The sequence below is a fragment of the Pteronotus mesoamericanus genome, unplaced genomic scaffold (genome assembly GCF_021234165.1).
Source record: "Pteronotus mesoamericanus isolate MK-2021 breed Mesoamerican mustached bat unplaced genomic scaffold, CSHL_Meso_final contig_164, whole genome shotgun sequence".
Taxonomy (NCBI): Eukaryota; Metazoa; Chordata; class Mammalia; order Chiroptera; family Mormoopidae; genus Pteronotus; species Pteronotus mesoamericanus.
The window spans coordinates 30,782,810-30,796,557 of NW_026555065.1; the positions used below are offsets into that span (position 1 = coordinate 30,782,810).

General features: G+C 37.2%; 1 protein-coding gene across 1 annotated transcript; it reads left to right on the forward strand.

The window, feature by feature from the left end:
• The first annotated feature begins 3,216 nt into the window (after nucleotides 1-3,216).
• On the forward strand, nucleotides 3,217-4,278 carry LOC129064084 (olfactory receptor 4F3/4F16/4F29-like). Its single transcript, XM_054565163.1, has one exon. It carries the CDS (start codon nucleotides 3,223-3,225, stop codon nucleotides 4,159-4,161), a length of 939 nt encoding a protein of 312 aa, XP_054421138.1. The 5' UTR covers nucleotides 3,217-3,222; the 3' UTR covers nucleotides 4,162-4,278.
• The last annotated feature ends 9,470 nt before the right edge of the window (nucleotides 4,279-13,748 follow it).

Genomic DNA, 13,748 nt, shown 5'->3' on the forward strand with positions numbered 1-13,748 from the left:
GTCTCAAGTGACTTAAAATGTGTGATGATCCAAACTTTTCCAGCTTCTATATTTTCTGATATTTGAATGGATATATTCTTATGCTTTTAGTACATCTGGTTCCATATTTATATCTCATTCTGATTTAAGTTCATTTTTTTTCCTAAAATTCCCTGTTCTTATATATTTGATAGGGATTGGAGAGTCAAAAGGCAAATAAATTCACAGCCCCTTATGCATACCTGACAAAAGCTTATGGAGAAACTCGTATAAGAGCCTTGACACATAATAGGCACCCAGAGGTATAGTACTATAACTTGTTTATGATTATAGAATTTTTGAAGAGTTGGCCCAGAAAGTAATGCAAATTGTACCTCATAAACTACCTTTTACTTAAAGTAAGCTTTATTCTTTTTTCTTTGTCATTATACATGTACTTTTCTAATTTCTTCATCCTTTTTATATTTTCCTTTTAATATCATTTATTTCTTTTCCCTTAATTCTTCTTCACTTTTTAAAATTTTACTTTTTAATTACAGTTTACATCCAACATTATTTTGTATTAGTTTCAGGTGTACAGCATGGTGGTGAGACAATCATATACTTTACAAAGTGGTCCGCCTGATATTCCCAGTACGCACCTGGCACCATACGTAGTTGTTACAATATTATTGACTATATTCCCTACGCTGCACTTTACATCCCTGTGAGTGTTTTGTAGCCACCAATCTGTGCTTCTCAAGTCCTTCACCTTTTTCACCCAGTTCTTCACCCCTTCTCCCCTCTGGCAACCCTCAGTCTGTTCTCTGTCTCTATGAGTCTGTTTCAGTTTTGTTTGTTCATTTATATTGTTCTTTAGATTTCACATATAAGTGAAATTGTATGTTATTTGTTTTTCTCTGACTGACATTTCTTTTTAATTTTATAATCCTTTATTTTCTATTTTTCTCTGTTGCTTAGGAACTATGAAGTCTTGTTACCCATGTTCATTAATTATATAATTAGTCATACATCCATGTATTTTTGATCAGTCAAATATACCCTCTTTTATCTTTCAGCAGATATTTATTTCCTAAATACTTATATATCCTTATTATGTATCTGGTGTGATTCTAAGTTTTGGGATGCATTGGATAATAAGACAGATGTATTCATTACCTTTATGGGATCTGCAGTCTCATCAGAAGGGAGAACAACTCACAAATGAGATATAAAATAGAAAGCAACAAATAAACAAGACAAAAAATCCCCTCATAAACACAGACAATAGTGTGGTGGTTATCGGAGGGAAGGGGGTGGGGAGTAAGTAATAAAGGGGATCAATTATATGGTGATGGAAAAAGATTTGACTTTGGTAGTAAACACACAATGCAATATACAGACAATGTATCATTGAATTGTACACTTGAAACCTACGTAAGTTTATTGACCATGTCACTCCAATAGATTTAATAAAAGATGAAAAAAAGGGAGAACAAACAAGAAAAAAACGAATGAGATACACTTGTGGTAAGTACTATAAAGAAATGAGAGAAAATATATTTAATCAATCCAAGATGATTTTTATTTTGATCACTAAAAGCATATGAATATTATAATCTATTATTGTGTACAAGGAGATAATCATAATATATTATTGAAATATCTTTTAGGTAAGGAATTCTGCTGATCACCATGATTTTATTTTTTATTATTTATTTACTTCATGTGTTGAGCACTACAATGGGCAAGTGAAAGAAAGGGAAGTAAAATGAACATTTACTATTTACGTTAATATCTATACATTAAATCCACAATTGTAAAACTTTAATTATTTTATCCCTACAACTTGCTCTGAGAAGTTAATGGTATTAATTGCATTTCATAGATAAACTGAGTTTCAAGAATTCAAGTAACTTTCCCAAAATCATATTGTCAGTGGCTGAATAATAATATAAATCTTGGTTTTCTGAATCCAAAGTCCATATTCTTCCCACTATGCTTTGTTGCTTCTCTAAATAAAACCAAAATTACAAGATAATGTGATAAATTCTTCCACAGAGATTAGAAACAAAATGCTTTTCACTACACCACGCTGTCCTTCATAGTTTTAAGCTTCTCCGATCATATGTTAAGAACTGTAGGGTAGTGCTTCTCAAATTATTTTTAGTGAAAAATGAGTTTTTCCCCCCAATCCTTCAGGGGATGATACTTTAGTAAATACAAAATCATACACCTGGATTTAGCTCTGATGTAAAATGGCACCTAATATGATGCAAACTGGTAATACAATTCATGGACCTGTACCACTGTATGGACTGCTTTTTCATTGCTCTAGGGAATCTAAGTATGAATAAATAATAATCTCTGTCGTCAAGAAGTTGACAGTACAATTAGAACTGTATTCAATTTACTAAAAATACAAGCAATAGTAAAATAAAACTGGTAATATAAAACAAGACCTCACAGATATGATTAAAGTTTAAAGAAGCTTGGAGATAAATATGTTCCAGTGGTAGGGCATCAGGAGGAAGGGTCTGTTTTCCACAATAAGACGGGTGGTCTAGGAAGTGGATGAAATAGTTGAGAAGTGGTGAAGCATTTTGTGTGATTGGAGCCAGGATATATTAGTCCTGAACAAAAAATCAAAACAATTTGAGGTTGAATTCAGTTATTCATGTTAATCTTGTCTCTCTTAAAGAACATCATAGTATCTGCCCTAGGAAAAAGCAAAGCGGTATCAAAAAATGCAGAAAAAACCTGGTGGTTATACTAGTAATAGTAAAGCAAGACTTCATAGGTGTGGTAAACAATCAAGTAATATCTAAGATGAATGAATATGTTCTCAGAGGTGGGGACAGGGAAGGAAGAGAAGGGTCTGTCAGATAAAGGTTTATAGGCTTGGAAGGGATTGCAACAGTAATTAGTTCTATAATTAGTTCAGATAATAAGTTTTGAAGCAAAAATCAAAAGGTTTGAGGTTGAATTCCTGTTACTCATATTGACCATCTTGTATCAGGTGTAATATCACAGCATTAACTCTGGGAAGAAACAGGGTATTAGACGCAGAGAAAAGTTTGTAGTAGAAAACAACTCAACATGAAAACTACCAATTTCTCTGTGATCACATTTCAGAAGCCCTGGGCATATTAGGTCAGTTTTAATGCTAAGGTAGAGAAAGGCTTTCATAACTTAGATCTCTCTCCTAATTTATTACATAATTATCATAATTTATATTTTCAGGTAGCAAGGCTGACAAAGCCAATGGATGGAGCAAATCACTCTGCTGTGTCAGAGTTTGTGTTCCTGGGACTCACCAATTCCTGGGAGATCCAACTTCTCCTTTTTGTGTTCTCCTCCACATTTTATGTGGCAAGCATGATGGGAAACTCCCTCATTATGTTCACTGTGACCTCTGACCCTCACTTACACTCACCCATGTACTTTCTGTTGGCCAATCTCTCCTTTATTGACATGGGAGTTACTTCTGTCACTTCTCCAAAGATGATTTATGATCTTTTCAGAAAGCGTAAAGTCATCTCCTTTAGTGGCTGCATTACTCAAATCTTCTTCATCCATGTTATTGGTGGTGTGGAGATGGTGCTGCTCATTGCCATGGCCTTTGACAGATATGTTGCCATATGTAAGCCTCTTCACTACCTGATCATCATGAGCCCAAGGATGTGCATCTTCTTTTTAATGGCAGCCTGGATGACTGGCCTCTTCCACTCTGTGGTTCAGTTGGCTTTTGTGGTAAAATTACCCTTCTGTGGTCCTAATATTCTGGACAGTTTTTACTGTGACCTTCCTCGGTTTATCAAACTTGCCTGCACAGAAACCTACCAATTAGAGTTCATGGTCACAGCCAACAGTGGATTCATCTCTGTTGGCTCCTTCCTCATACTGATTATTTCCTATATCATCATCATTCTCACCGTTCGGAAACACTCTTCAGCTGGTTTATCTAAGGCTCTGTCCACACTGTCAGCTCACATAACTGTAGTAGTCCTATTCTTTGGTCCTTTGATATTTTTCTATATGTGGCCATCGCCTTCCACACATCTGGATAAGTTTTTGGCCATCTTTGATGCAGTTCTTACTCCTTTCCTGAACCCTGTCATTTATACATTCAGGAATCAAGAAATGAAGGTGGCAATGAGGAGAGTATGCAGACAGCTAGTTAATTACAGGAAGATCTCTTAAGTTATGCCTGTATTGTGAAGAGCCCTCCTTGATCGTTGATGGTCAAACTCAGAGGAAGTTCTTGTTTGTTCTACTTTAATTTGATTATACACACTGATATTGAATCCATTTTATTTCCCACTCAGGAGGGAGGAACATTCGAAACATTCACTTTTGAAAAGAGTTACATATAAAGTATTTGTAAACCAAAGGTTATAATAATCTTGACCCTAAATTTGTAAGCAATAATATTTATATAAAGTAATTTTTGGAAACACACAAGGGTGTAGACTTCTTTAAGATCCTCAGAACATGGAGAAGTATCTTCCAGTCCATCCTAATTCAGTATGACTTTATCTTAAATTGATTACATCTGCAAACACCATAAGACCATATTTCTAAATATGGTCACATTTGCAGGAATTGGGGGTTAGGATTTTAACGCATTTATTTGGTGGACACAAATCAACCCATAACAGTACTGTAGAGAACAAGGATGCTACCTATTAATTAGAGTGAAAATATTTTAAAAATAAACAGTTGAAGAACTTTAGCTCTTTTATAGATAATTATATTTTTAAAATAATGGAGAATATAAAGTCAGCATAAGACACAGAAAGTTATTTTTGTAAACTAAAGAATCTCTGCTAACTCAGATGATTGCACAGAAGGTAAAGAATAACACTTACTGCCTTTAGTCAAGAGCAGAATGAATACGCCAAGATAAATTTGCATGGTCATTCTAGAGCAAAACCCAGTTTTAGTCTTGTTTCAATATAGTATTTTGTGGTAAAGCATTTTTAAATATTTAAAAAGAAACCCATCAAAGCTGAGCTGTGCAAATGTTGCCAAATATTAACATATTTTTATTTGTTTTCAGATACCAAGACAAATAACATTTACTTCCTGAACTCTCTACAGCTTTCTATCTCTACAGAGGATTTTTAAAAAAATTAACTATCCTCTCTTAGCTGCTAAAATAACCAGATATTTTATCTTAGGATGAAGTTATCCTATCTTTCCTCTTGATAAACAAAATCAGATCCTATTACTTTGCATATTCCATCTTAATTTTTGACTATACTTCTAGTTAAGTCTCAATCATCCATTTCATGACTTTAACCAAGGTAACTAACTTTTACCTCACAGACAGTACTCTGACAGTAGTTTAAGTGGTAAAAATAGGTTTTAATCAGGAATCATTGCAAGAGAAGAAAAAAAATACCTCAGGATAGACTGGCCCAATTCCAAGATAATTAGAACAAGTGAGGATTTACAGCCAAAGAGGAGGTCAGAAGAGGGTGTTGGTGGATGGAAAATTACTAAGAGGAGACATTAGGAGTTGGGAAAATGTTTGTTAAACTGGCCTAACAGGATTCTTGCTGAGGGCAGGCCAAGTGATCAGATGTCAAGGTAGAGGTTCAGAAATTTTATTGGATACATAAAAGTGAGATATTTGCTTTAAACGGACTTAACAGCATTCTTGCTAAAAGAGAACTATGCAGCTCAGCAAGGCTGGGACCCAGGTTGAGGCCCAGTAGAGAAGAGGGCACAGAGGAACCCGACTAAAGTTTGGCCAAGGAGAGGGTCTCTGTCAACCTGAAGGTGGGTAATTGAGAATTATCGTCATAATGGTTTTAGTAGGTTAATAAAACTCAGGAACACTCAAAATACATCCTCTGCTGCCACAAATCCTATTTACACATTCTTAAAGGTAGTAAACATTATTGTTAAAGTAGCAAAAATGAGCACATTTACTAACATGATCCAAAAATATAGATGCTCTATAAAGGTATACGTAAAGGCACACACACACAACACACACCATGACCTATGTTTTAATACACAATCTTATTTAAAAACTAATAAATATCCACTGAATACTTTATTTACACTAAACCAAAAATCCTAAAACAATTAAGGACCTCAGCTTATATTTCTGTGGAGTCACTATAAAAGTGTCAGAATTAAAATTCCAAATGATTGTGAACACATAATTTTACATTTTTTTGTATTCTTAAATGCTTGCTTTATACTCCATCTTGATAAGATGAGGGAGAAGACCTATGCCTATTTTATAAAAAAAAGTTATCAAACCAAGCTGTTGTCCAATAATTAATTTTGATTGTTTGAATTTGAATTCTCATATAAAAATGCTGTGAGTCATAATTTATGATTTTTTTTTGAAAAAAGATAGCATATATAACATGGTAGAAATTCAGTTTTGTTTATTTTTTTTGGAATTTGGAGAATATTAAATTCAAGTTGTAACTGGGAATAAAAACTTTATACTACTCTTACTTACCATGAAATGGAATTAGAATAAAATGTACAGACAAACTGATAGCAAGAACTTATATACTGACAGTTTTTTTGTAAGCATATTGCAAGCACTGGCAGTTCTCATTTGTGTTGTGCAAGAAATGGCCATGACCATGACTTCAGGTGATGCGGATTGCCCAACTGCGGAAATTTGGTAGGCACTGACCAGCTACAAGATGCTGACCTTCAGGACCTGCAAGGACACTGCCTGCACATCCACACACCCTCCCCCGGATCTCTTTGTTCTCCTTGTCCCTCTCCTCTTTATAAAACCCCCTGCCTCCACTGAGATGTTGAAATGGGCTTTAAGATGAGAGTCCCTAATATTGCAGGTTGCTGGCACCTGAACAAAACCACTTTCCTTCACATCAGCACCTGCCTCTTGAGTATTGGCTTTTGAAGTGGTGGGTAGCCAGACCTGTATTTGGTTACAGAGTCAGTGCTTATTAATCTCCATAAAACAATACCAACAGAACTCCTTTAAGAGTATTTATATTTAATTTATCAATATGTCTTTGAATTAGGAAAATATTTCACACTCCTACAATGAGAGGAAAGGGCTCCTCAATTACAGACACAGTCATGCATAAAAATACTAGGGTCATTTATATAACTTCAGCTACAGGTCAAGATTCAGATTTACCAAAAATTAAAAGTATAGAAAGATACACAAAATCTCACAATGGATCTCTAATGAGACCTTTACTTTCAATGGAAATAAGACAAACAGATTGAAAAAATCGAAGCAGACAAAAAGATGGGAAAAGACAAGAGCTAACTAACAAGGCAAATTTTCTGTCATCTGCCATCTGCTAGAGAATAGGTCTGCACCAATGAGACATTAACAGTGATGAGGTCATGAAACCAAATTCACAATCTTTGTTGCTACTTATGAAGAATAACCTATCAGTCCTGTGCAAATCAGAAACAAACTTGAACAAGAACCAGAAACAAGCAAATGAACAACAACAGCAAAAAAAACCCACCAAAGCACAAAAACAAGACATAGATCAGGACGTCAATGAAGGTAAAGTTTCAGCGCTGCTTGGGATTCATTATGAAAACTGAGAAGAGTCATGCCTGGGTTTAAACATCCCATGAGTTACATTGCTTGGGAAATAGTTAATTGGCTCCAGAAAGTGAATCTGTGTGTATATCTTGATGGGACCTTCAGAGCAGTTGAAGCATAATTTTCAAAAAACTAAAAACAAAACTAATATAAAATGATCATGTGCCAATTATTTATTTGACTTACTAATGAGGGAACCAACAAGATAGTCCCAATCAAGTGTTGATGGAATCAGTTTCTAAGATGCATGGGATCCTCCTGTAAGTGCTCCTCAAGACCTCTTGATCCCATCAGTTCCGTGATTCTGACTTGTGCCAGTGATTGATAAATGGGCTGAGGCACAGCGACCACTTCAGATCTTAGAAAAGATAAATCTGAGGAAAAAAACAGATTGTCTTCTCTTTACAAAAATGCTTACACCATTGTAAATTAGATTTTCCTCATTCTCTCCATTTCAATGTGGCATTTTCTCCTGGGGGAACCCTGATACAAGTATTTCATATACCAGACATAAAAGCAATCTATATTGTAAGATGTTTAACAAGTATAAAACAAAGAATCAGTCAGTATGAATGATGCTGAACTTCACTATTATTCAGGGAAACTCAAATTAAATAAATCCTCTGGGCTGAAAGCCCACATACTGTGTGGAATATCATACACAGTTTACAAAACCTAAGGCTGGAAATTTCCTTGGCTTTGTGGCATAAAGATTCCAGGTTTGGAATCTGGAGACAAGGTTCAAGTGATATAGCAGTTAGACTATAGTTTTATTGGCTAAGATGTTTATGAGATGTTCCTGGGTTTGTAAGGGTTACAAGCCCTAGAATGATGACACTCAGTGTTCTTCTGACCTGGTAGCTCCACTCCTTAGTGGTCATTAGTAGTCCGCCAACCCAGCAGAAAGGAAGGCATCGATAAACTATGTCCATTTGGATTTTTCCTTTGCCCAAACTTATATGTATATCGTATGCATATAAATGCATTCTTTCTGTTGACAAATTAAACAGTTGCAATCATGGGACTATTTAACCAGAATTATCTTCTGAAGGGAGGGCCCCTTGTAGTACAGGCTTCTGCTAGGTGAGTGTTCTAGGAACCCATCTGTATCAGTGTACCAGCTGGTGGTGGTGTGAGAGGCTGCATTTGGTTTCAGTGAATTTTTTTGAAGACTCTTTTAATGCATTTTCCCATTTCATGATGGGTGATTTATGAGCGTACCTGCCCACACCGCACTGAGTGTTCAGCAGTTTTTGACCAAAATGGCATGACCCAGTGCTCCACCCTCCCTATTTACCCAACCTCACTCAGAGTGACTCTTTTTTTTTCTTTTGTTTCCCTGGATGAAAAAAGTCCTCAAAGGGAAATGTTTTGCTGGTGTGGAAAAGGTGAAGCAAAAAATGGCAGAAGCACTAAAAGGCATCAAAATCAATGGGTTCAAAAACTTGTACAGAAGATAGTACATCTCGATAGGTATATGGCATCAGATGGAGAGTACTTGGAAGGTGACTGAAATTTAAACATGTAAGCATAAATAAACAGTTTTTATAAATAAATTCCATTTTTTAGTTCCCCCTCATATATATTAAAAATGAAATTGTGAATACATTTCCTAGAAATTCCACTTCTCATTACATGTCATTATATCCTTTAGATATAGGGGTGTCCAACCTTTTGGCATGTCTGGGCCACACTGGAAGAAGAGGGTTTGTCTTGGGCCACACATTAAATACATTGTGACACATAGTCACAAAAAAATCTCATAATGTTTTAAGTAAATTTACGATTTTGTGTTGGGCTGCATTCATAGCCACCCTGAGCTGCACGCAGCCCGCGGGCCACAGGTTGGACATCCCTGCAAGAACTTGCACATATGTGTAAGAAGACATGTAAGAATATTTGTTATTTTCTTGTACAAGCACACATTTAGAACGACCCAAATTTCCCCTAATGGGAATTGCCTTTCCATATCTAATTTTCACTGCGTTCACTCTGTTCTATGTCCTGTAAAACTGAACTTACAGACTGAACTAACCAGTGACTCTTGCCCCCTGGCTTCTGCTTGGACATAGCTAATGGGGGCTATCACTGGGATACGAGGACAGTGAAATCAGGGTATTTATTCACTCCATTCTGAACTTTGTGTTGGCCATTGCTGAGTTCCTCTACCACAGTCCCCAGCTCTTGTTGTTGGCCTTCTCTAACTACAGATCCTTCTCTGGTTTTTGGTAGTGTTATCTCCCATTGCCCCTCAGCTGTAGGAATTGTAATGACTCCCTGTTGTTAGTCCTGAGTATTTTACCAATCTTTGTTTGCTTCCTTTAATATTGCCTATACCCTTGTATATTAGATTTACTCATTTACTTAATTTTTTAAAGAATATTTTATTGATTATACTATTATAGTTGTCCCATTCCTTTCTCCCCTTTATTCCTCTCTGCTCCGCACCCCCCTCTCCCACGGGCATCCCCCCTCCCTTAGTTCATGCCTATGGGTTGTACATATAAGGTTTTTGGCTTCTCCATTTGCTATACTATTCTTAACCTCCCCCTGTCTATTATGTACCTACCATTTATGCTTCTTATTCCCTTAACCTTTCCCCCCATTCTTCCCCCTCCCCTTCCCCACTGATAATCCTCTGCGTGATCTTCATTTCTGTGATTCTGTACCTGTACTAGGGTTTGCTTAGTTTGTTTTTGTTTTTACGTTCAGTTATTGATAGTTGTGAGTTTGTTGTCATTTTACTTTTCATAATTTTGATCTTCTTCTTTTTCTTAGATAAGTCCCTTTAACATTTCAAATACTAAGGGCTTGGTGATAATAAACTCCTTGAACTTTAGCTTACCTGGGAAGCACTTTATCTGCCCTTACATTCTAAATGATAGCTTTGCCATATAGAGTAATATTGGATGTAGGTTCCTGCTTTTCATGACTTTGAATACTTCTTTTCGGCACCTTCTTGCCTACAAGGTTTCTTTTGCAGAATCAGCTGATAGTCTTATGGGGACTCCTTTGTAGGTAACTGTCTCCTTTTCTCTTGCAGCTTTTAAGATTCTCTCCTTATTGTTAATCTTGGGGAATGTAATTATGATGTGCCTTGGTGTTTACTTCCTTGGGTCCAACTTCTTTAGGACTCTCTGAGCTTCCCGGACTTCCTGGAAGTCTATTTCCTTTGCCAGATCGAGGAAGTTCTCCACTATTTTTTTCAAATAAGTTTTCAATGTCTTGCTCTTCTTCTTCTCCTTCTGGCACCCCTACGATTCAGATGTTGGATCGTTTAAAGTTGTCCCAGAGGTTCCTAAACCTCTCCTCATTTTTCTGAATTCTTTTTTCTTCACTCTGTTCTGGTTGGATGTTTATTTCTTCCTTCTGTTCCAAATAGTTGATTTGACTCCCAGTTTCCTTCCCTTCACTGTGGGTTCCCTGTATATTTTTCTTTATTTCACTTTGCATAGTCTTCACTTTTTCCTCTATTTTGTGACCATACTCAACCATTTCTATGAGCATCCTGATTACCAGTGTTTTGAACTGTGCATCTGATAGGTTGGCTATCTCTGTATTGCTTAGTTGTATTTTTTTCTGGAGCTTTGATCTATTCTTTCATTTGGACCATATTTCTTTGTCTCAGCATGCCTGTTATATTGGAAGGGGCAAAGCCTTAGGTATTCACCAGGGCGGGGCAACCCACGTGGCTGAGTTGTGGCTCTGTATGTGGGGGAGGGGTCAGAGAGGGAACTATGCTACTCGCTCAGCTTTTGCCCTGCTTTCAGTCACTTCCCCCTCTGCCCACAAGCAAATTGGGCCCTTCTGGTGATGATTTCTGGGTGGGTGGGTTTGTGTGTGTTCTGGGACCTTGTGGGTCTCTCCAGTGAACTCTATTTTGAGGTTGGGAGTTTCTCCTGCTGCTGCGACCCCCACAAGTTTTTACAGCCAGCAGTTCTGAGGCTTTCTTTTCCCTGTGCTGGAACCCTGGGTTGCACAGTCTGTCTTGCTCCTCTGTTGTTCCTCCTGGTTTATCCACAGGAAAGTGTGGGACCACTTCCACAGCCTCCCTCTCTCCCCTGTCCTCCAGCTGCCTTGCTGCACTTCCTCTCTGCTCCTCATACCAGTCTGGATGGATGTTTCTTCTTTAACTCCTTGGTTGTCAGACTTCCTCACAGTTTGAATTTCTGGCAGTTCTGCTTGCTTTATTATTTTTAAATTAATTAATTAATTATTTCAAATACATTTGTCTCTGCCTACCCCCCACCACTTTCCCTCGCCCCCTCCCTCTGTTTTTAAATTTGTTGTTGTCCTTCTTTTGGTTGTGCAAGGATGCAAAATGTATCTACTTATACCTCCCTTTTGCCAGAAGTCCTCCTTTACTCTACTTAAATGTGACTTTTTCCTCCTGGTGGGATCCTAACAAGTATTTATACAAAGAGAATTCCCAGGAAATAGACTCTTAAAATGGGATTTTAGGAAGGGTTAACTTACATATTTGAGTACCTGTATATCTTCCTTACCTGGGGAATATTGGACTCTAATCATATGTAGCACACAGTTACACTGTGATTACTCAAATTATCACTTGTGTTTGTATGGAATGAAGTTCAAGTGAAAGGCAAGGCTCTATAATCCACATAATGGTAAATGTCACAGTCAGTTGATCTTTCTACACCTTACTCATTTTTGCTAGTGGAGCAGCACCTTCATTCAAGGGTGAATGAACTAGCCTTTCCTTGCATAAAACTTTTTTTTTTTTGCTTTATGTGGATCATTTATCTTGAGGATCATAACAGGAGTAGGTTCCAACATAATCTGAACAGAGCAGCACAAGGATTGCTCTAATAATATAGAGTTTTACACTGAAAGAATTGTAGGATCTTGCCAGTATTAGCTAAAGCCAGGGGAAAGTGTATGTGAGTAAATTTTAAGATTATTAGGCTGAGCCCCAGATGGTATGGCTCAGTTGATTGAGTGCCCACCTGTGAACCAAAGACTCACCAGTTTGATTCCCAGTCAGGGCACACGCCTGGGTTGCCAGCCAGGTCCTTAGTAAGGGGTGTGCGAGAGACAACTGCACATTGATGTTTCTCTCCCTCCCTTCCCCTTGCTCTAAAAGTAAATAAATAAAACCTTTAAGATAAGATTATTTGGCTGAAAAAGAAAAAAATGACTAACTCAGGCAGAATTTATAAACATGCATGTAATTACCTGAGATTCAGGTATTAATGTATTGATGTGAGTACCTTATGTGGGGTTAATAACTTGTGATTTTGATTAATTAAATGCTGTATTTACTCAAGATATTTTCATGTAAATGCTTATCAGAGGTTATCCATTTTAGAGAAGGGTTTTAATTATCAGGTGGATTAGATAACCATCCAGTACATTTCAGTCGGCCTCTGCCCCTCACCACTCCATGAGCACATATGCAAAGTGGCCATATAACAGGGATTGAAGCGATGCGTGAATTACGTACTTTGGAGTTCCCCTGAACAAAGCTAATCTGTCTACTGCCATTGCTGAGTCCCAATCTGCCAATAGCTGACACAAATTTGGCATCATTTCTTGGGGGTATTAGCAAGCTATTTAGTGGCAAACTGATTATACTGGACTTCTTTTTACCATATAAGTGGCAGTGAATTATCCTAACATGGATAGATACATATTTCACAATGGATTTGTCTTGCTAGTCTGCTGTCATGGCTTCCTACAATATCAAACTTAGATAAACCAGAACTATGTTTCCAGTATTTCCTTTCATGCATGTCTCCATGTTAGGGTTGACCACAAGTGAAGTGTGAGATTTGGAAGATGGAAGTGAAGCAGTAGTCATTTTGATATAGGGCAAGTATAGGCCAACTACCATTACAGTTCATGCTTGTTGCTGCTCATCTTGCTTGTGTGAGACAACAATTTGGATGTGCAGCTCTTCTAACTCCTACTGAATCTCTACCTGTAGTTCCTTCAAGTCCTGGCCCAGGTGCAAATGCATCTTTATGATACAGAGCATCAGTATATCCAGCAGGTCATCTAAATTGGATCATCATCTAAATTGGAAGCAGTGAGAGACAGACATAGTTCTAGTTTGTTCTTGGTCTCCTATACTTCCTGTCTTTTTTTTCCCTTCCAGACTGCTGGTTCTGCAGGCTTCAGGCCCAGCATGATGTTCAGTGGGAATGGACTTACACAGGCTGCTTAATGGTTTCTACCATTGAACATGACTAATCCT

Bases quoted from the DNA above. Each gene is read 5' to 3' on its own strand.
- LOC129064084 (XM_054565163.1), top strand. From the start codon at position 3,223: ATGGATGGAGCAAATCACTCTGCTGTGTCAGAGTTTGTGTTCCTGGGA.